The following is a 24,713-nucleotide window of genomic DNA, read 5'->3' as shown; positions in this document are numbered from 1 at the left end:
AATAAACTAGAGTAGAGAAAAATGGACTGAGCCAAGACAACAATATGTACAACGATGACAATAATATAAACAAAAGTAATGCTGAAAAGCAGCCAAACTCTACTTGGTAATGGCCAATCTTGGTTCAGGAGAAAAGATGATGAAATACATTTCCCTTGTTCTGATGGAAAGACAAGGCACTATGGCTGTATATATTGTCAGACTCAGTCATCAGCAAGGTTGGTTTTGCTTGACTGCTTTCTCTATGTTAAGAGAAAGTTTTGATGACACAGGAGGTCTGTTATTCAGTTATCAATCAATAAACATGTATTAAGTCATTATGATATGTCATACTCTGTGCTAAGCACTAGAAATACAAAAAAAAAAAAAAAAGGCAAAAAGACAGTTCCTGTCCTCAAAAAGTTTACTATCTAATGATTGTTTAATAGCTTTATCAGGAAATGATTGTTGTAAGAAAACAAAAGTCAACAATTAAATATTTTAAATATATACTTCTCAGTTTTTTCAACTGAAAATTAAAGATGTCATCTTAGATTCAAAGTGGGAAGACACTCTGGCCAATACCACAATTCTGAAAAGGATACCAAGGGATGGTTTGGGGATCACAAGGGGATTCCTTAAGATACTTTAAATAATTATCTTGAAAATTCATAAAAGGTTTATTAGAAATTTGACGTGAAAATGCAGATCTTCCCCTGAATAAATAACTGAGCATAAAACCCACTTCAAGTCTATTTCTATTTTCTTATTAATCTGTTTCCTTTTTTTCTCCCCAAAATATTAAGCAATAGACTTCAATACCTCCAAAATATTTAATAGAGGGAATATGAATTTTGAGAATTATTAAAGTCAGTCAATAAACATTTATTGTCTACCACATACCAAGCATTGTGTTAAGCTCAGAATAGTTTTGCTCATTAGGGAGAATTTTTTAAAGACCCTCCTCTGGAAGTTTTAAGACCAGGCAGGGATTTCCTTAAGATGAATATGGAAAAAGTATCCAAAGGTCATGATGGTGATGGTTATAGTTATAGTATTATTGTAATATTGATAGTGGTAGTAATAGCAAAAATAAAAATAAATAGCAAATAGTGATAGTGGTAATAATGGTGATAATGGTAGTAATGGTAATTTAGTAATAACAGTGATGGTGGTGGATATAGTAGTGGTAATAGTAATAAATAGCAATTAGTGGTAATGGTGGTAGCAATAGTAATTAGGTAGTAATAGTGGTAGTGTTCATAAACTAGTAACTAGTGCATAGTAACTAGTAATGTAGAGGTAGTAATGGTAGTAATTAATAGTAGTGGTGGTAATGGTGGTAATGGGAGGAGGAGGAATGTTCTATACCTGCAATAACTGGACGCCAAGTGCTTTGCAAACGTGAGCTCTATTCACATGTCTGTCATTCTCTTACCACCTTTCTGGCCCTGCCAGGAGGAGAAGGTTTCAGACAGAGCGCTGGAAGTGGTTGGGAGGATCTGGGGCTGAGGACCCTGGTTTGCCCCTTACTGCTTTGCTGCTGGCTCCGTCCATGGCCTTGAAGGCCAGCCTGGCTAAGCTCTGAGAACCTATCCCCCAGACCACTTTTCCTAGCCATACGAAGCAACGTCCTCATTGCCAAGGACTTGATGTGGGGGCAGCCGCTGAGAAATCCAGAGGTTCTGAAGTTGTGGACCCATCACCCAGGACTGCTGCAGCTGCCAGCTGAAGCACATGGCACTTTCTTGGCCTTGCACTATCCACCCTTCCTTCCAGGAAAACTCCCCCGACATCAGCCTTTCAAATCTCACCTCCTCCCAAAGCTCTTCCAGGCTTGTGCCATCTGGCTCCAATTCCTCTGGCCGTGGCCCTGCAGCCCCTTCCCCTTGGCCGCCCCCTCGGCCTCTCTGATTCCTTAGCACTTGGGTCTCTCTTTGTACAGCTGCTGCTGGTTAGGCAGATCTGGCCGTTTCTATCACACTTATGTCACTTTTATGTCCTTGTCATTACTCTTCATGGATATTTTTTGGATGTTGGAATATAAGTTCCCTGAGGGTTATTTCCTTTTTAACTTCCCACAGGACCCTGCCCAGATAAAATGGGTCAATATCTGCCTATCTTGGCAAAAGCCTCACATCAGTTAATTAAACTCTGGCCCAGAGATTCTTCACTTTTCATGTGCAGCAGACCCCACGGAGAGACTAGAAGAACTGTAATACACAGGGAGGGAATGGAACGTATGGAAAGTTATACAATTTTTTTTTTATTAAAGCTTTTTATTTTCAAAACATATGCATGGATAATTTTCAAGATTCACCCTTGCAAAACTTTTTGTTCCAAATTTTTTCCTCCTTTCCTCCCACCCTTTCCCCTGGATGACAAGTAATTCAATATCTGTTAAATATGTGCAATTCTTCTATACATATTTCCACAAATATGTTATACAAGAAAAATTAAATCAAAAAAGGAAAAAAAATGAGAAAGAAAACAAAATAAAAAGCAAATAACAAAAAGAGTGAAAAAACTATGTTGTGATCCACCCTCGGTCCCCAAGCACACAGGTGCTCATGCAACTGGCTCTCTTTATCACAAAGCCATTGGAACTGGTCTCCATCATCTCATTGTTGAAGAGAGCCAAGTCTATCAGAATTGATCATCATATAACCTTGCTGTTGCCATGTGCAATGATCTCCTGGTTCTGCTCATTTCTCTTAACACCAGTTCAAGTCTCTCCAGGCCTCTCTGAAAATTTTTTAATATTTCTGGAACCCAGGTTAAGAATTTCTGCCTGAATAACTGGTTCACCCTACTCTTTTGTCAATGGTGGAAAGGTACGTTTTGGCTCAATTTCATCTCATGTCAATTAGAGATGTCCTAAAGTAGAAGAGGCCACTGTGGAATGAAGAATTCTCTCCACTGATAGAGGGATTTACTCAGAAGTTGGAGATCGTAGATTTAGAGTAGGAAATTCTTAAATTGAACTTCCTGAACTTATTTTTTTAAACTTTTGATAACAATATTTCAATGGAATTGGTTTCCTTTGCAATCCTATGGATTTTAGTTTATGTATAGACAGACATTCTTCGAGAAATGGTCTGCTAAAAGGGTCACTTTCACACACATATGCACATGCACCAATAATACCTGATCTAGGAACTCTGGAGATCACCTCGTCCAACCTACCCAGAGATAAGCCAAAGAGGTTGTGTGACTGACTTACTCACACAGGCAATAACCAAGGTCCTCTAGAACTCCAAATCTTAGAAGATTTTATAGAAGTGATTCTGGCAGAAGGTGAGGTTGGTCTAGTTGGTCTTTTAGATCTCTACCAACTAAAGGGAGAAATACATTATACTTCAAAAGAATAAAAGCTCTAAAGTTTAAAAAAAAAATTTCCCTGGATCTCAATTTGCTCAAGCTGCTCTACATAGTCTCTCAGTTCCGTTGTCTCCTCTAAATCTGTGATTTTTCCATTCTACAGTCTTTCAAGAAATTATTATTTCACATATGTAGTCCATACTGCATTAATCCAGAAACAAAACACCGAGTTAGAAAACTATGGCTTCCAAGGACATAGTCTAATTCCCTAATTCTTAAATTGCAGTTCACGGCCCCATATGGGGTCTTAACTGAAGGTAGGGGTCACGAAATTGTGTTTCATATCAGTGAATTTCTGATTTCTGTACTTATTTTACATACCTATATGCCCGGTGTCATGTAAAAATTTCTCTGGTGAAAAGGGGTCATGAGCGGGAAAAGTTTGAGAAACCTTGATCTACTACATCATCTCACTAACTGACAAGGTAGTAACTGACATGGTAGGTAGTCTTCATGGGCTGCTGCTATGGATGGCTTTTCTTGGGAATAGTATCTTACTTGAACTGATGGTTCTCAAGTGACTAAAATCAAATCCTTCCCTTGAAAACTCTTCATACGGGGAAAACTTGAGAAACTCAAGCTCAAGAGGCAACCCCAGCTATTGCAAAGCTCTAGAGGAGAATATAAAGAGACAAATGAATTGTCCATCCATATAACTGTTAAACTGAGAGCTTTTGTCATCTAGTTTACTTAGATGAAATCGAGAAGCTGTTGTGAAAGTTTTACTGCTCCTAAAAATTCTCATTTGGGATCAGAGGATGAAATCCTGCCATATTTTCCTTTTTTAAAGAATTTCAAGGCCAGTTGGATCCTACATAATCCATCTCTTTAAAAATCACATGAGAAGACATCAGATGCATCTTAACTCAGCTTTTCAGCTGTTAGAAACATACTCCCAAATGGCCACAAAAAATAATTTTTTCAGGATATCTTCTAGTTTAACAATTCCAGAAGCTCTTCTAACTCTTAGTAAATGTTACTCTGGTTTTACCCTTAGCACTGAATCAGAAGTTTGTTGATTTTTAAATACATTATTGTAATTTTAGAATTCTGTCTTAATTTTTTTTATCATTATTATTATCTTGGAATCCTGACTTAAATTTTTTGAACCATCGAATTAAGGGATATTAACTTTGGATTTCAAATATAAACAAAAATTTCATGAAAGACAGGTAGCATTGAGAAAATGTGAAAGGGAAATTTTCCATGTAAGTCTATTTGCTAGCTCCTAAAAACTAGCTCTAGAGATAAGAATAAATAGCATAGACCACACAAAAAAAAGTTTCATCTCAGCCAATCTTTGCAACATCTTCCATCTTTAAACCTGAAACAACAGCAGTCAAACTATAAAGTAGATATTTTATTGTTCAGTCAATTCAGTTGTGTTCAATTTTGGTGATTCCATTTGAGATTTGCTTGACAAAGATAATGGAGCAGTTTGCTATTTCCTTCTCCAACTCATTCTACAGATGAATAAACTGAGGCAAACAGGGCTAAGTAACTTAGCCAGGTTTACACAGCTAATAAGTGTCTGAAACATGATTTAAATTCAGATTTTCCTGACTCCGGGCCCAGTGTTCTATCTACTCTGATACCTAGCTGCCCCAGAACACATATAATAGGACTTATTGTAGCACTCAAGAAGAGTGCTTTCCAAGTGCCATACCAAAAATAATAGGGGAGATATATAAATAATGTATAATAATAATTAAAATAAATAACTAAATAATAACTAAAATAACTAAATAACTATATAGTATCAATAAATTATATAAAGCATTCAGAAAAATGGAAGATTATCTGAGAGTGAAAGTTATCACTGCTGATGAGATGAGGAAGAATGTCTTCCAGAAGATAAGCTTAAGTTTAGCCTCTGAGTAGGAGGGGCTCTCCAAGCAGAAGGTATAGGTAGTGGAAAATCACCGAGATGGGAGATAAAAGCCATAGGGAGCCAATGAAGTTCACTGAGTAAGAAGGTAATATGGTTAATGTTATGCTTGGGGGGAAAGGGGGAGAATCACCCTGATAATCTGACTGGATGATAAACTAGAGTGGAGAAAGAAAGCAATTTTAGTTTGAAATAATAAGAGCCTGAATTAGGGTTACAGGTGGGTCAGTAGAGAATAGGACAGAAGGGAAAGGTATGAAGGTAAAAATGACAAGGCTTGGCAGCAAAGTGGGGATGTTAAGTGAGTGAGGAATCTTAAGATGGTACCATAACTTTGTGAATAGGAAAATGGTGGAGTACCATGGATGGTAGGGAAAGCAAAGAGAAAAGAGAATGATTTTGGGGATGTTAAGTCTATAATGTCTATGGAGCATTCAGCTGAAGGTGGCAGCCTAAGGGAGAGCTTAGGTTTGGCCATGGAGACCGTCTGCTTAGAGATGACTGAGAGAGATGATGGGATCACAAAACAAGATAGGAAGAGAAGAAAAGCAAGGACAGAGCCTGCAATTACCAAGTGTCCAGGGGAGGGATTTAAAACCCACCCAATTTAAAATCACTAAATAGAGAACTGGCCCTGAAGTCAGGAAGACCTGAGTTCAAATCCAGCCTCAGACACTCAATAGTTACTGTGTTACCTTGGGCAAGTCACTTAACCCCAATTGCTTTAGCAAAAAATAAAAAACAACAACAATAAAAAACAAAAAAACAAAAACAAAAAAAGTCCTGCAGCACTAGAGTGCCTTCCTTGTAAACCAAAGGGAAGTCTTAAACAAAAACAATAATAACAAACCCACAAAGTTGAATGAAAGACCAATGAGTATGGAGCTGACCATATTCTCGAAGTAGAGACGACTGTACTATTGAATTTCAATACTTCCTGTTCTATATCTTACGGGAGTCTGGGGGAGAGGAGGTGGATTATGTGTAAAATCCAATTCATATTTTTGCTGGCAGTGGGAAAAGAACAAATTTCTTGAGCCAACATGTAGGATAAATCTTTATGAATGCTTTATGTCCAAATTATTAAAAAGAACAGGAAACATATTGGATGTAGGCACAGTAAGAGCCCCAAGACAAAGGCAGGCTGTTGCCTTTATAAACTGCCCAGACCTCATTCTGAAGTCTCCAGGCCAGCCAAGAGCCCACATCTCACCATGTCCTCAACAAATCTGAGTCCTATTTGGAAGCATTCAGGGTTTCTTTTGGGAAATCAAGGGAAGGAGAATTTAATGAAGGAAAAGTGTATTAGCAAGAGCCCTGCAAGATTTTATGGTTTCAGGGGATCTGAACTGCATCCAAATGTAACACCAAACACTCGAAACCAAAAAGAAACCCCAGAGATGTATTCCACAAAAGAATGTGGGATGGTCCACAGTATCATTTGCAGGAGATCCTTAACTTAACAAGGTACTAAAAAGGGTTCTCCAAATGTATCCAAAATGGGAGAGAAGGAAAGGATCTTACACACATTATGATGGCCGGAAACACAAGTAAAGAGCCGTGTGTATATTAAGCAGACTCACAAAAAGGTTAGGATTAAGGATCCCTGAGGGATGCTAACCTTGGCAGGAACAGAATTACACCATCACCAAGAGGTACAATCTCCTAATCTCCTGCATCACGTGAATGCTCGGGGGCTGTGTGTGGACAACACATGAGGGAGGGGCAGTGGTCCAAAGGGGTCCTCTGGGGGCGGTCAGATGAAAATAAACGGCCCCAGCTGTGCCCATGCACTGGAAATTAAACTCTGGCCGCTCTGGGTTTGGAAGATCACCAAACCTGATTTTCATCCAGGCAACTGGACAAGAACCAAGAATGCCCCTCAGACTATCGAACTAAAGGAAAGTTTTTCTGCCATATCATCCGTGTGCACTCCTCAGACCCTCTCTGATCCCCAGGACCCTTTCTTTCCCTTACTGCTATCATGTTGTTATCAAAGGAAAGTCTCCTAGTGTTTTTTGCCAGAAGGGTAGAGGAAGGGAGGGAAGGAGAGAGGGAGGGAGGAAAGAAGAAAAGAAGGAAGGGGGCGAGGAAGGAAGGAAGGAAGGAAGGAAGGAAGGAAGGAAGGAAGGAAGGAAGGAAGGAAGGAAGGAAGGAAGGAAGGAAGGAAGGAAGGAAGGAAGGAAGGAAGGAAGGAAGGAAGGAAGGAAGGAAGGAAGGAAGGAAGGATGGATTAAATACCTACTGCTTGGAACTAAACTTAATAAATACTTAATAAATATTATCTCATTTATTCCTCATAATCCTGGAAGGTAAGTGTAATCACCCCCACTTTACAGTTGGGAAAATTGTAGCAGACAGAAATTAAGTAATTTACTAAATAAGTGACTGAAATTGAATTTGAACTCTGGGCTTCCTCCTTCCAGAAGCATGGCCAGTGTTTCTGCCTAGTGACACCTAGAAGCATCAATCTATGTACATCATCTACCTACCTGACAATAAGTGACCTGTTGTAGTGACCAGAGCATTTGGCTCAGAATGAGGAAGATCTGAGTTCAAATCCAAATTCAGATATGTACTAGCTGCATGACCTTGTATCAGTCACTTAACTTGTCTGTCTGTTTTCTCACATATAAAATGGGGATGATGATAACAGCATCTCTACCTCCTAAAATTGTTGTAAGAATCAAATAAAACAATATTTGTAAAGTGCTTATCATAGTGCCTGGGACATCATAAGTGCTTAATATTGCTTATTTCCTTCCTTCCTATGATCAATTTTCCCAGAAAACTAAAAATACAGAAGGTAAAAATCCTCAGTAGATATTCACGGACTTCGCACATCCCCCCCACCAAATAGGGTTTAAATGCAGTCCTTTCAGAGCTGTGGGTCTATTATCCAAGAACCATCATAGTTCCAAGAACTTTACCATCATATTACCAAGATTTTGGTTGTTTGGGTGGGTGGGTGGGGGTTGTTTTGTTTTATTTTTCAGCCACAGCAGCTCTCAAAAATCAACGTAATGGAGGGGGGGGGGGGGGTTTGTAACTTACATCTGTGGAGTGACTACCCACACCAACCAAATCACATATCCTTGAAAGAATAGTAAAAAAAAAAAAAAAAAAAAAACATTTGGGGAAAAAGATTGACTCGTCCCCAACTATAAATATAAAAAGGTTCGATTACAAGCATGGCTCATTATTTCAATAAAAGTCTTGGTAAAAAATAATAATAAAAATTTTAAAAAAATAAATAAATAATTGCAGCCCTCTTTCTATCAACCAAGAGTGCAACTGAGGTCCAGCGGCAGCCCAGAAAGGAAAAAGCAAGTTGACACAGATCCTCCCGAGACAGACCCTGATTACTCCTGCGGCTTTAAGACTCTGCTCATAAACGAGTCGCCTCTACTGGACACCATGCTCTAAATAAACAGACTCCTCTGGCCGACATAGACTTCCTGTCGAGCTCTGGTGGGTAAGGGCTCGTCGAGGCTGCCAAATGCAATGACCAGCAACTTTGGAGCTGACTTAGAAAACAAGCGGGGGAGATCCGAGTCCAGAGTAAACAAGGGGGAAAGCCACATTAAACAGAGAACAAATTACTCTCCAGGCAGGAATACCTTCAAGGGCTCCTCGGTCGAGAATCAAGATGGGAAAGGCAGGAGAGTCAGCATCCAGCATGGACCGGGTAAAAGGCGTTCTTTGAAATCAAGCGGGCTGGCTAGCAAGAGGTGACTGGTCCTCACTGGGGAGGGGGCCGAGTACTGCTAGCATAATGAAAGCAGTTCACAGTCCAGGGCCCAGCCTCGGGATCAGAGTTGAGATAAGGTCAGCTCGCCTCCGCGAGACATCACCCTCCAATGTCATGGACACTCTGAGAATGCAGAACAAACTTTATCCCAAAGGAGGAACGAGGATCCACACATGCAACAATGTAGCAGCTTTTTCTGTGGTGGCAAAGAACTGGAAACTGAGTGGATGCCCATTCATCCCGGGATGGCTGAATAAGTTGTGGTATATGAAATTAACAGAATGTTATTGTTCTGATGAACAGTGACGAACAAAGTGATTTTAAAAAGCCTGGAAAGATTTCCACAAACTGATGCTGAGTGAAACAAGCAGAACCAGGAATACATTGTACACAGTAACAGCAACAGCAAGAATGTGCCATGATTAACTTTTCAGTGATCCAAGGCAATCCTTGTTGTAATACGGGAGCCACCTCCCAGTGGCTGCTGGAGGTATATCATCATCATCATCCTCTCCCCATTCTACGAGTCTGAGTTAGACCTCCAGCAGCCATTCCTGTATGACAACAAATCCTAATAGACTTTGAATGGAAAATGCCATCTGTGTCCAGAGAAAAAACTATGGAGATTGTATATAAATCAACACATACTATATTCACTTCTTTTTTCTGTTTTTTTTTTCCTCATGATTTTTACCTTTTGTTCATATTTTTCTCTCCTAAGGTAAGTCATAAAGAAATGAGTATTTTAAAAGTTAATATATGTATAAAACACATATATTACATGTATGTATTTTATGTATACATATAAAATACAAATACAGAAAAATACAACAACAAAAAACATAATGCAGGACAAATAACAATGGCACTAAATGAGACTAATGAGTGTCTAACAGCAAGACTATGTGATGATCAACTATGAAAGACTTGGTTCTTCTCAGCAGTTCAGTGATCCAAAGCAATTCTAATAGACTTTGAATGGAAAATGCCATCCACATCCAGAGAAAAAGTTATGAAGATTGGACATAAATCAACACATGCTATACTCATTTCTTTTTTCAGTTTTTTTCTCATGATTTTTCCCTCCCATGATACATAAAGAAATGATATTTAAAAAGTTAATATATATGTATAACCAGGAAAATACAACAATAAAAAATATAATGCAGGACAAATAACAATGGAACCAAATGAGATTGATGAGTGTCTAACAGCAAGACTGTGTGATGATCAACTATGAAAGACCTGGTTCTTTTCAGCAGTTCAGTGATCCAAGGCAATCCCAATAGACTTTGAATGGAAAATGCCATCCACATCCAGAGAAAAAGCTATAGATATTGAATGTAAATTAACACATGCTACATTCACTTTTTTTTTTCATGACTTTTCCTTTTTGTTCTGATTTTTCTCTTCTAATATGATTCATAAATATGTATTTTAAAAATGAATATATCTATGTAACCAGAAAAAAAAAACAATAAAAAATATAATACAAGACAAAAAACAAGGGCACCAAATGAGACTGATGTGTGTCTGTCTTCACTTACCTGGGGAAAACTAGGCTGGCAGACGGTCAAATCCCACATCTGCCACCCAAAGAAAAAAAGAAATAAACAAGCTCAAAGAGAGTCAGGGAAACTGGATGGAGGCAGATACAGAACTGGGCAAAACTAAAGAGCATGAGATTTAACTAGAGGGGAAAAAAAAATCATAGGGAGCAGCCAGTAGGAGAAAGCTGGTTGAAGGCAATGATGAAAAGATGGAGATAATTTGGACAAATGGAAAAATGGAGATTAGATAAATGGAAATGATTAAAGGGGGGAATTAGAAAGGATAAAGGATATTAGGTTTCCTTTGTAATGCTACATATTTTATTTTAGGAAACTAAAAAACATTATTCTGAAAACACTAATAGAATTGATGATACAAAAAAAGTAAAAAACTTCAATACTACAGAGATTGTAGTATTGGATATAGTATAGAACGTTGACCAGTTAAGTGACTTGCCCTGAGTTAAATGTACAAGTTGGGCTTTGAACCCTGTTCTTCGTTTCCATTCCAGCTTCCCTACTATGTTGCCTCTTAAGTCAAAAGCAAGTAATATCTAAATGCTTTTGGTCATACATACATATTAACTTTTTAAATACACATTTCTTTATGAATCACATTGGGAGAAAAAAATCAGAATTAGGGATATTTATGAGTAATAAAAAAGAAAAACATATCAACACCAACATCATGGAAGGGAAAGAGTTTAATATGAAATCAGGGGAACCGAGTTCAAATTCCAGCCTGTTTGTCTGTTCGGCAGGAAAACATTCCCCCCCCCCCCGACTTCTGAGATCCCCATCTAACTTTATAATTTCATAACCCCAGTCAAGCCAAGACAACAGGAAAACATAGAGTTAGAAAAGTGAGACCTTTGGACCCTGCATGGGCCAAGTAGCATATGTACAGTGGAGTAGAACCGGCAAGCCAGCCATCTGGGATAGGGATTTGCACATACTCTTTTTGTCTATACTGTTGCCAAAAAAAAAAAAAAAAAAAGATCCTAAAATCAAAAATGTACATTCTCATCTGTGAATGATGCCTTAAGGGACATATAACACAGCCAACCATACAATGAAAAAAAAAAATGCATCAGTATGGTTACTACAGCAACTCTATGAAAGGACTGTCTCCATACAGGCAAAATGCCCTTTTGGTGGAAACATTTTGGTGCAGGGCAATGGGGGCCAAGGCCATCTTGCACTCCAGCCAGGAAGAGGGGGCGGGGATGGGGAAATGATACAAGATGCTTTTTTCAATTCGACTGTCAAGTCTTAGACAGCAGAGAACATAAAACAGTCTTGCTTTGTGTTGCAATGGAGCCTTTCATTGCAGAAGGGCAAAGGTCAACCATCTCCATATCATTCTTATAGAAAGATGATGTTCTTCTCTAAACAGGGAGTCCCTCTAACACTGCACGGAGGGCCCCGGGCCGGGCAGCCCGGGCTAGCCCCAGCTTTGCCCCACACTACGACCTTGTTAATGTGTGCCTTTCCACCGTTTCTCAAAACTCCAAAGCTGGCTCTTTAGCAAACAATAATTTAGTCATCCAGTTGTGGTTGGAAATTGGAAATTTCCTCTTAAACATGCTGTCCTTAAGTCTAAGTTGGGTCAATTCTATTTGACCTGTGTTGACCTTCACACTCAACCCCCCCCCTCCAAAAAAATCCTTTTAAGACACTTCAACTAACTGGCAAATTTCCTTGCCATTGCAGTTTATGCTGAAAATTCTTATAGGCTGTGGCTTTTTTGACCACACAATGGATGTCTGAGAAAACTAGAGGGAAAAGCAAGCTTAAGATTTCTCTCTTCAGTTATTCATATGAGTTGGGGAGATGAAGTTTGGGGCAAATAGGTGGTTCAGAAGATAGAGTGTAAGGTCTGGAACCAGGGGAGCTGTGTTTAAAGCCAGCCTTCGTGTGACCCCAGGGAAGTTACTTAACCCGTTTTGCCTCAATTTCCTCATCTAACAAATGAGCTAGAGAAGGAAAGGGCAAACTATTAAAGCATCTAAAGATGCCAAAAAATCCTAAATGGGGTCACAAAGAATCAAACATGGCTGAGAACAACTGAATAACAAATTAAAGTCTTAGGAGGGACTATGGCAGAATGGACAGAATGTTATACCTGCAGCTAAGAAAATGAGAGGTTCAGGGCAGCTAGATGGTGCAGTGGATAGAGTGCTGGCCCTGCAGTCCGGAGGACCTGAGTTCAAATCCAGCCTCAGACACTAAATATTTCCTAGTTGTGTGACTCTAGGCAAGTCATTTAACCCCAACTGCCTCAGCAAAAAAAAAAAAAGAAAAAGAAAATGAGGGGTTCATATGCTTAAATGGCTATCAAACTGTGTCTCATAAAAAAGAGAAAAGGACCCACAAAACTATGAAGAGGGCTGGAAGAGATCTCAAAGCATGTGCAGGAAGGCTTCTTCTCCCTGTCCTCCTAAACCTTCCTGCCTTCCTTCTCTGATTTATCCAGTATATTTCTTACTTGTATAGTTTGCAAGCTGCCTTCCTCATTAGACTGAGTTCCCTGAGAGTAAGTTATTTTGTTTAGTTTTGGGGTTTTTTTTTTTTTTGCCTTTCTGTGTATCCCCATCTCTTAGCATTATGCCTGGTATACAGAAGACATGAAGACACTTAATAAATGTAAGATAACTGAATAACCAGTTATTGTGTGCTGTTGGCCAGGTCACAATCTCTTGGGGTACAGTTTGCTCAATTAAGTGAGAGCAAAATATTGTTTTCTAAACAATAGAGTTCAGAGCTGAAAGGGGTCTTCCAAAGTCACTTAATCCCACCGACCCATTTTATAGATGAAAAAACTAGTTCAAAGTGTATTCATTCAAGGAATAGCCTCTGAGCTTAGCCCGATTTTCCCTGCACATTCTGCTGTTCCTTCCTTTTAATTCCTCTGTTCTTATCAGGTCTCCCCAAGCCAAGGTAAAAAGTTCCCCCCACAAAGGAATCTAATGTCCCAAGTGACAACCTAGGGAGCTCTGAGGGCCATTCCTGCCCAGGGAACCCGTTATGGAGATGGCCTCATCCCTTCAGCAGGAGATGGACCCAGAAGCTCTCCCACAGGACCGACCCACTTCCAGCTCTAATGACAGCCCTGGGCCCACAATGAAACAAACAAACCTGGAAATATTTACGTCTGAAATCTGATGTGCAGCAAAGGGAGTGAGTGTCAGAGCAAACTCTTCAAATGCAAACACTGGGTATTTATGAAAAAGCAGAATTACCAAACAAACAGAGCATCGCCTGGAGTTTGTTTAAAAGGAAGCTGCCCTGGAAACCATCCCAGCCTGTGAGGGATGGCAGAGCTCAGTGTGGCTGTAGGCGTCCATGGGGAGCAGTTCCCTTTCTCTGGGTCTCTTTTATAGAATTCCAGGAGGCACGGCTAAGGGAAGGGGGGTCCACTGGGTCCGAATGTCTCATGTAGAGAGTGAGAAGGGAAGAAGTCAATCTGCTGCAAAGTAATTCATAAACAAAGTACTCCTTCTACCACAGCAGAGCATCCAATTTGAGTTATAAACCATGTAGAATGGAAGCTCCATGAGGGCAGGCTCTGACTTTTTTTTTCCTTTGTAACCTCTGTTATGTAGTAAATATATTTGTATTTGTTGAAACTATCTATTGAACAAATATTTGTTGAAAGGCAGAGGACAGATCTTTAGAACAGTCCCCAGCCCAGTGCTTTGAGCATGAAAAGCCCTTAATAAATGTCCCCAGATGGTGACAGGAGACACAAGGTCAAAACTGCAGTCAAGAAGACTTAAATTCAATGCCAAGTGAAGTGAGTAGAACCAAGAGAACACTGTACACAGCAACAACAAGATTATGTGATGACCAACTATGGCTCTTTTCAACAATGAGGTGAGTAAGGCCAATTTCAATAGACTTGCATCCAGAGAGAAGTTTTGTGGGGACTGAATATGGATCACAACACAGTATTTTCACCTTTTTTGTTGCTGTTGTTGTTGGCTTGCTTTTTTTTTTTCTTTCTCATTTTTGATAAATGTGGAAATATGTTTAGAAGAATTACACATGTTTAAGCTATATTGGATTACTCGCTTTCTAGGAAAGGGGATTATAGGGAGGGAAGCAGAAAAATTTGGAACACAAGGTTTTGCAAGGGTGCATGTTGAACACTCTCTTTGTACCTATTTTGAAAATAAAACGCTATTATTAAAAATTTTTAAAAGAAGGCTTGAATTCAAATCCATCCTCAGACACTAGCTGTATCATCCTGAACAAGTCATTTTACTGTTAACTCCTTCAGTTTCCTTATCTATATAATGAGCTGGAGAAGGAAAAGGCAAGCTACTCCGTTATCTTTGCCAAGAAAATCCTAAATGGGATCACAAAAAGCTAGATATGACTGAACAACAACAATTCTTTCAATGGATTCTTAAGGAATATAGTACCTAGTCTCCTAACCATCCTACCATTGTATGGTAGATACTTAAGATAAATTCTTACTCAGTGGTATGGACTACAACATAGCATTTTCACTCTCTGTGGTTCGCTTGCATTTTTGTTTTCTTTCTCAGATTTTTTTTTTCTTTCTAGATCCGATTTTTCTTATGTAGCAGGATAACTGTATAGATATGTATGCATATACTAGATTTAACTTATATTTTAACATGTATTGGAATACTTGCCAGCTAGGGAAGGGGGTTGGGGGATGAGGAGGAAAATTTGGAAAAGAAGGGTCAATGTTGAAAAATAACCCATGCATCATATGTTTTGTAAATAAAAAATCTTTACACAGCGAATGCCCATAAACTTCAGCTGATCAATGGAACCAGAAAGAAGATAGATAAATAACTTTAAAAGTTAAGAGAAATAAATTAATAAAGGCAAGGGGGTGATGGGAGGCAGGAAATTTGATATTAAAAATACTGAAAACACAGTCTTTGGTTTTGGAAATTAGCAGGAAGATTACTGTGAAGTGGGAAGAGAAGAAATAGTTTTTACAAGTTGACTTATTCATCCTTCATTCTCAAAGAACAGCATCATAAGAGTAATCCCTTGACTTGAGAGTGAAAGCCATCTATCTCACTTTCTCTTCCAGAGCCATTGGAGCCCAGTGGCAAGACCAAAGTCTATGCAGTGGATGACCTTCATCTTTTTAAATCAAGATCTTCCCAAGTATTATTTGTCTGAGCCATCGCCATTCAAGGTGCACAAATGTGAACCAAAAATCAATCAATTAATTAATTAAATGAGCATTTGAGACCCAGTGAGTTTAAAGGCAGTAAATTTAATTCAACAAACTAAAGACTCAACTATAATGTTCCAAGCACTGTCCTTGGCACAAGGGATGCAAAGATAAAAACATAAAATAATTAATTTTTGTGCTAATGGAGCTTATGTACTATTGCAGGGGTAGGGAACATCTGGCTTGCAGGCCGTATAAGACCAGCAAAAACATCTGGGCTAGCCCTGCCAAGGCAATTGCAGTTCCAGCCATCTCATTAGGTAGGGGGTGATTTAATTAAATACTTGACCAAATGCAACAGGCTAATTTTTAAATTGATAATTTTGTATGTTTAATGTAATAATGTCTATAAATATCCAAATGGCCCTTGGCAGAAAAAAAGCTTCTCCACCCCTGTTCTATTGGTATGAAACGCTAATAGAGTTACCTGAAATTAGTTTTAAGGCAATCAAATTTTCATCAGCACTAATACTTTTGGAATATCTTTATTCATTGTAGATATATTTCATCTGCTCTCATGTGTCCAAGCTGTTTCCCCCCACAGACCATAAGCTACTCGAGGGCAGGGGCTGATTCCTTTTTGTCCCTGGCACTGTGCCTAGAATATGGCAAGAGTGTAAAAAATGCTTACTGGTTGGGCTTCAGCTCGGGGGAAGAAAACAAAATAACTAAGACACAAAAAAGGGAAATCAGAGCAGAGGCTGCCCCAGCCTACCGTGAAGGACTGAAATACAAGGGGTTCCCAGTGGGACAGCAGCATTCTGAGCTCTGAATCACATCTGCATGGAACTTTGGGGTGCTTTGGGTGGGGTTATTTATTCCTAGTGAGGAAAATGGTTTATGGGGGGAGGGGAGGGAACTGAAGTAATAGGACAAGGCTTAGCTTTACAAGAAGATGGAAAAGTCCCTGACCTTCAGCTGGACTGAGGGATCTCCAAGATGCCTTTTGGGAGAGGGAAAGATGGAAAAGGAGGGTGCTCTTTGTTCCTCGCGTACGAACGTATGCTATTTTTATATACCAACGTTCTTTCTGTGAATGATTCTGCTGACTTTCATTTTAGAAAAAATGACTAAATGAGAACTTTTCCCTTGCCACCAATAAATCAGCTTTAAGTACCTACTGGATACAGATATAAAAGTCAAATAATCCTTGACCTCAAGGAGCTAATTTTCTTTCAGGGAACTACACATAAAAGAGATACAAGGAAATAAGGAGGGCCATGACATCAGAGCCCACCTTCCCTCTTCTTTCCTCCATTCCTAGAGCAAAGTCCAGATAATGTATTAGTATCAACCACTGTTCTCTCAATTTCAAAACAAATGGATGGATTGTTAACATTGATAGATATAAGATAGGAGAAAAGAGAGAGCGAGAAAATGAAATTGAGAAAGATGAAGGGAAGAAAGGAAAAAGGAAAAGTCACTTTTAAAAACTTTCAACATTCAGCGCTTAATAATGCTGATTAATTGACTGGCTAATCTACAAACAATTTTCAAAATAATCAATTCCATTTCCTGCATGGATCAATAATGATTTATTCATAAAAGAACACCACAAAAACACAAAATGATCTTTGAAATTCCCATCAGTTCTGTGGCTCAGCAATTCAATAGAGACCCAAAAGAATATCTTATTAATATATATAATAATATGTACACACATACATATGGGGGGGGGAAGAAGGTAGAGAGAGAGAGACCTAATCCATAAAAGAATCCATTATCCATAAAAGAACAACGCAAAAACACAAAGAAGACAACAAAAAGTCCAGAAAAGTTGGGGGAAGGGGAGATAGTACTGCTCAAAGTAAAGAGGGCCAAGGCAAATTATATGGATTCAATAGCATTTTGGCAGACTTGATGAATTTTGAAAACTATTTTCAAGGCTGCAATGATATTATATTTCTATGTTCACATATAAAGGAAGTAAAAGATATTTAATACTATTTTTTGACTCTTGTACTAGGATTCTAAGTATCCATCCCCCATCTGGAAATAACCTTCTTTTTTTTTTTCATTCCCTCATTCCCTTCTGGAATCTTTGCCCACACAATTTCTCTGTCTCTCTCTATCTCTGTCACTTTATCTCTCTCTCTGTCTCTGTCTCTCTTTGTGTGTGTGTGTGTGTGTGTGTGTGTGTGTGTGTGTGTGTGTGTCTGTGTTCCTCTCTGCCTCACTCTCTTTCCTCTCTCTCTATTTTTGGCTTTGGCTGTCTCTGTCTCTTTCTCTGTCTCTGTCACTCTCTCTATCTCTCCCCTCCCCCACATGCATGTGTGTGTGTGTGTGTGTATGTGTGTGTGTGTGTGTGTATTTGTAAAAGATATTCTTTTTTGTCTCTACTGGATGGCTGAGTCAGCGAACTGATGGGAATTCCAAAGGTCACTTGGTATATTGTCTCAATTACAAAAGTGATGGACCACAGCCATTCACTTCTTATAGGTCCTCAGGGAAGGAAATTTCCCAATTTCCTTCGGTAGCTCATTACCATAAATGGGAACCATTCCTCGTGTCTAACTCAATTTTTTAACATACATATTCCAAAATACTAGAAAAAGCCTCCCTGCTGACCTTGTTTTGAACAATAAGTTTAATCAAACCTACCTTTAGGAAATCTCATTACTTTCCTCACCTGACTAGTCCTTTCAAACCCTCTCTCCTTACTTTGACTAATTTTGTCTCTCACACTCACATACACACTCACATTCACACTTGCACTCATTCACACTCATGTACTCACATACACACACAATCAACTTCCTATCTCTTGTCTGGCCCCTACCATCTTGCCTAATTTCCGTAGGCTCTTAATAAGTATTAATTGAATAAATGAAGGAATGATGTTGTCCCTTCCCTTAGCTTGTAAGCTCCTAGAGCATTGGAGCCATCTTTGTATCCTCAGTACTTAGCACAGCGCCTGGCACACAGTGAGAGCTTAATATATGCTTACCGAGCGATAAGCTGGACTGGGATAGAGACATTTGGATTCAAATTCTTCCACAAACACTTTCCAGTTCTGGGACAACCAAGTAGCAACTTTAGTTGACCTGATGTTTCCTTGGTTGCTTTATCTAATGGAAATAATCATTGTATCGCTTTCCTCCCAGTTCTGATGTGAGGATCACATGAAAAAAAGTGAGTAAAGTGCTTTGAAAACTCAAAGCTCTTTATAAAGGTCGGTTATTTCTGTTACCAGTTTACTCTCCTGCTCAAATTCCCTATGGCTCCCTAAGGCCTCTAGATTAAAATACAAATTCCTAAATGCAGCTTTTAAAGTCCTCCATTGTCTAACTCCAATTATTTTTAAATTTTATTTTATTTTTTAAAAATCCAAAATAATTTTTTAAAAAAAGGAAAACAAAACAAAATAAAACAGAACATTATCACATGCCCAGCTGAACATATATAACAATAAATTACCAGTTCAAGAAAGGATATATAATAGCAGAAGAAATTATATTCATGTCTATCTTTTCTTTACTTCCTTGTAGGTCATTTGTTTGTTCTCTGCTACATCTTTTTTTAACCTCCAATTACTTTTTTCAGATTTATTTCACATTATTACTCCCCTTGACACCCTGTACACTAAATGATTTCCTTCCTCCCTCACTCTAGGAATCCTGATCTGCCTACAGGTTCCTCTCAGGACCACCTTCTTTACACAGACTTCCCTGATTGCAATACCTAAAAGACTTGTTCCCTCTTCAAATAGTCCTATTTTCCTCTGGATGATTTTCTCATTTATCCCTACTTATTTAAAAATATATATATATGTATATCTCATACATCTGAGCTTATACAAATATACACACACAGATATAATTGGACAATTGGAAGGAGTTTGGACTTGGGAGTTAGGACTCAGGCTCTTATGTAACCCTGGGCAAACCAGTCACTTTATCTGTATAATCTGTATAATGGGAATAATAGTAGCACCTAAGGCGCTGGGTAGGAAAGAGGATACAAAGAGATAACCCATAAAACTTATCCATAGATAAAAGCCTTGTTGTTGTTGTTATTGAACTTAGGGGTTCAAGGGCAGCCTCCAACACTTATTAGCTATGGGACTTAATCCTGCCTGCCTCAGTTTCCTTATCTGTAAAATGAGCTGAAAAAGGCAAGGACAAACTGCTCCAGAATCTTTGCCAGAAAATCCAAACCGTGTCATGAAGCATGAACACAACTGAACAACTCCATTATTACAAACTCCCAGGTGACTGACCTGATTTTTGTCCTTCCATTTCTAGAATCCAGCCCAAAGAAAGCTTAAGAGGTGCTTAATTAGACTAAATAAGAGGTGTTCAATTAAACTAAATAAACCAGTATGCAGCAGCCAATCTCACTTAGTATAGTAAAATAAACACCAGAATGGGCAAACACTCCCATCCTTTCCTGAAATGTTTTTCTTTCACTACAGCAATTGATCTGAATCTATTTTCAGAGTAAACACAAGTACTGCTCCATTTAACACCAATTCTGCCAGACCTTGGCTCTGTGAGCAGGGACAATTGTTTCTTAATCTCTCCGAAGGAAACATCTATAAAGAAGGCATTACTGGGTGTCTTCCAGCATTCCCCAAGAGCTGTATTTCCTTACCTCTCCTTCCCCTACACGTTCTCTCCTCCCCTGAAAGTGAAGAATGAAAGATGTGTTTCTAGGATAAAGGAATGGGAGCTTACATATTTATTTGTAGCTACAGCTGTGGAAAGCCCCCAAAAGAATCAGGAGTTGTAATTCACAACATATTGGAACGGGCTAAATGGTCCTATTTTGAAAACAGTCGACTCTGCACACTCTTTTCAAGATTAAAATCTGTTTCCTCTTTGCTCTCTCCTCCTCAACTTCCCATTCCTGCCTAAAGCGGGGAGGAGGAGGAGGAAGGAAGAAAAGGAGGAGGAAGAAGGCATATGTGATACTAAATAAACGGATTTGGCAAATTGTCCAGATCTGAACAGAAGAAAGGTCAGCAAGAACTGCCTTTCCTAACCATTTCCTAACTGTGCCCTGGGTAGCACAGTGGATAGAGTGCCAGGCCTAGAGTCAGGAAGACCAGGAAATCCAGTCCCAGACACTTAGCTATATGACCTTGGCCAAGTCACTTTACCCCGTCTGCCTCAGTTTCCTCATCTGTAAAATGAGCTGGAGAAGGAAATGGAAAACCATTCCAGTGGCTTTGCCAAGAAAACCCTAAACGGGATCATGAGGAATGGGGCACGTCTGAACAACCACAAAATGTGAACATGTCTAATGTGGCTTCTTTTACTCTGGAAGAAGTGATAACAATTCAGACACATCTGATGAAGCATTTAAACCACAGAGGAGCATTGTCCCTATCACATAGTAGATGCTTATTAAATGTTCATTGGCATTGAAGAAATAGACTGGCTCAAACATTCCCTTCAATAATCAGCTTTGCCAATCCCTTCTAAAACTAATAGCAAATATCTATGAACCCTTTGCCAGGTGCCAAGGACTGTGTTAAGCTCATTAGAATTATCTCATTTGATTCTCAAAGCAACCCTGGGTGGTAAGTGCTAATATTAGCCCCATCTACATTATTCCCCATAATGAAAAGTTAAATGACATCTAGTAAGCTTTTGAGGAAGGATGTGAATTCAGATCTTCCTACTTTTACGCCCATTGATCAATCTACCGTACCATCTACTTGCCCAGTGTTGTCTCTTTCATTTGAAGCTAAGTTCCTTGAGGGCAAAGACTGCTTCACTTTGTTCTTTTTATCTCCAGCATTTACTATACAGTGCCCAGCACACAGAAAGCATTTAAAATGCTTATTGGAGACTAATGGATAAGGAAACCCATTCTGTCAAATATATTGACTAATTCAACCTAATCTATATCATATCAGGCTATTTCCATCCCTAGATAACAACCATCTTCTTGAAATTCCCCTGGAATACAATAGCTTAGAAATAAATTCTTAGTGGGGATTCTTAAACTGGATCCCATAGACCAGGTATGCAAATAGAATGAAAGTGGTTCATGAGCTTAAACTAGGGGAAAGGAAAGGGACAAGGATCACATCTTTATTTTTACTAGCCAAATTTAGTATTTCCTTCCAGTATAAATTAAATATATATATATATATATATATGTATATATATATATATATATATATATATATATATATATATATATATATACATATATATATATATATATATAATTCTAAGAAGAGGTTTATATTTTTCACCATCACTGTCAAAGAGTCCGATACACACAAAAATGTAGGAACCCCTCATCTATCCAGAGAGGATGCGGCACAAAAGACAGAATGTCTTGCTTGTCTTAAGGATGAGCTAGGTTTGAATATCACCTTTGACACTAGCTATGTGACCTTACAAAAGTCACTTGACTTTCCTAAAATGGTGATACTTGAGATTGGGTTGACAATGACAATCAACGAGTCAATCACCCAGCAATCATTAAGCACTAGTGTTCCAGGCACTAATCTCCTGTGCTTGCAGCTCCCAGGTAGGCCCTGTATGATTCAAGAAAAATGAAATAACCCCCATTCTCAAGGCTCTTACTCTCTAACAGAGGAGACAAACCTATACATATAAACATTGGTAGAATAAAATGATGAAATAATACAGGAAACATTTTACAACTTTTAAGAGTCACATAAATGTCAGTTATTATTGTTATTATTATTATTATTATTACTAACTATAATTCTTCTGAAAGATGAACTTTTAAAGAAAAAAAATCTTTCAGACACTGGAACAGGTTTCAAGTAATCACCAAAGAGGATTCTCGGAAGTTTAATGAGCCTCTAAGGAATTCCCTTTTTGAAATTCTTCTTAATTTTTTCTAGCACTCTCTTTCCCAGGTCAGAACACAATTCCCCTTAAAGAACTTCTTATTTGCATCTAAGTCACCCTGATTTAGCACATCACTGGAAGGAGACCCTCTAGTTTAAAAAAAAAAAAAAGTGTTGGTTAATGAGCACACAGTGAAGACATCCACCCTACCTCTCTCTCAGGCTGGCCAGGTCCTTCATCAGGATTCCGGAGATTCAGGACATGTACCTCCTGAGGAAGACTGGTTGTGCCCCGGCTCGCACAGCCGGACAGGGCAGTGAAACTCTCCAACAGAGCTTGGACAGGGTGTGAGGAGTTGACAGGGGAGAGGACACATTCTATCTGAGGCACAGGACCTGCAGAGAGGCAGAAACAAATCATACACATTCAGCTCAGAAAGATCAGAACTCCTCCAAACTCAGAAACATGCATCCTCTTGGGATGAAGAATCTGCTTTTGAGTCCTCTAGCCACTGCCAGCTTAGCTTGGCCAGAGGATGACAATGGGTGGTTAGTATTTCCAACATAAAGAGAGAATGACTAAACTATTTTTCTAAGAAACCAATATGTTTCATTTTTTTTGATTGAATTTTTTTTTATCCCCTTTTTGGCTTATAATACTACATAAAATTCCTCTGGGCAAGAACACTACCCATTTGACATTTATACAGGTCTCCTCCCAAACATCAAAAGAACCTCTCCCCTCCTCCGACCAGAATGGATATTAAAAAAAAAAAATTCCCAGAAACAAATGTATTTATTCACTGATTTACATAATACATTCAAGTTCACTCATTCATTTGGCAAATATTAAGTGCTGAATTAAATTCAAGTTCCACCAGTTCCCACAAAACATATAAAAAAGTCATTAAAGGAGCTCTCCAGCCTGTTGGGGACTGTCTCTACAGGAGAGGAACAGAATAAAAATAAGGATCACACAAGTGTGGATGGGCAGTGATCAATACCAAAGTTTCTTAAACTATGGGTCACAACCTCATGTGGAAGTCATTAAAATTTGGCAATAGTAAAAGGTCTCAAATATTCCAATAAGATTTAATTTTTATGTAAAAGTAACAAGCATATCCATCTCATTAGTATGCTTTCAATTTTATTAAATGGCAAAATAATATGTATACCAAAGAATTGTTTTTAAAATAAATTTCTTCATGATTCATTATCAGTAATTTAAGTTGTTATTGGCAGTAATTAGTTTGTAATTTGTATTGGTAAGTATCAATAATTTGATTTGTATACCTATTTTATAAAGCTGTATACCCAAGGTCACATAAAAATCTCTCAGGCAAAAATGGGTTGTGAATAGAAAAAGTTTAACAAGTTCTGATTTATACCAATGGAAGGAGATACCCAAATCCACATAGAAAAGATAACAAATCTCCTTCAGAACTGATTGTCCTGGGACCCTCCCTCATGGGGGACTCCCTCTTATGATCACCATTTGAGAAAGAACCCCAACTCTCCCTCTTGCCTGAGCTCTCTGCCCTAAGTCTTCCTTCTTACCCACAATCCCTAGAGATGCCCTTCCTCATTCACAACATTCCCAAATATACTGTCTTCCCACATTAAGCTTCAAACACCTTGAGAATCATCTTGTTTGATTCCATTTATATCTACCAAGAGCTTCACAGGATGCTGAGGACATTGTAAGCATTTTTTAAAGCTTATTAACAGACTGACATCTGGCCCATGTGGATGAGGTTTTCATGAGTATCTTTGTTACTCAGTTATTTCAGTCACCCCCAACTCTTCATGACCCCATTTGGGATTTTCTTAGCAAAGATCCTGAAGTGATTGGCCATTTCCTTCTCCAGCCCATTTTACAGATGAGGAAACTTTGGCAGACGGGGAGAAGTGACTTGCCCAGGGTCACAGAGCTAGGAAGCTAAGCATTTCACCATCTAGATGCCTTATTTGTTTTTTGTTTTTGTTTTTCTTTTCACAGCAACTCTCAAAGTCTATCTGCAGAGTTCCTTGGTCAAAGGATCACCCTCACTGGCTACCTCCTCACAATATCCAAGAGATACGCACAGAAAATGCCCACTTTGAGGTCCTGAGACTGAATCATGGCTTTGCCATGTAAAAAAATCCTTCTTCTAGTTGATGTG

The 24,713-nt window shown here is 38.7% G+C and overlaps 1 protein-coding gene across 2 annotated transcripts in view; it reads right to left on the bottom strand.

Moving 5' to 3' along the window:
* TGFBR3 (transforming growth factor beta receptor 3) overlaps positions 1–24,713 on the bottom strand; it is a 212,848-nt gene that overhangs the window by 104,562 nt on the left and 83,573 nt on the right. For both annotated transcript variants that reach the window (XM_074266257.1, XM_074266258.1), the window contains exon 3: positions 22,763–22,947. In XM_074266257.1, coding sequence (XP_074122358.1) covers positions 22,763–22,947 — 185 coding nt within the window. The remainder of the gene's footprint in view (positions 1–22,762; positions 22,948–24,713) is intronic.

This window comes from Sminthopsis crassicaudata, chromosome 4, assembly GCF_048593235.1.
Source record: "Sminthopsis crassicaudata isolate SCR6 chromosome 4, ASM4859323v1, whole genome shotgun sequence".
Classification (NCBI taxonomy): Eukaryota; Metazoa; Chordata; class Mammalia; order Dasyuromorphia; family Dasyuridae; genus Sminthopsis; species Sminthopsis crassicaudata.
Note: the sequence above shows the minus strand (reverse complement) of the source record. Positions and strands in the feature narration are given on the sequence as shown.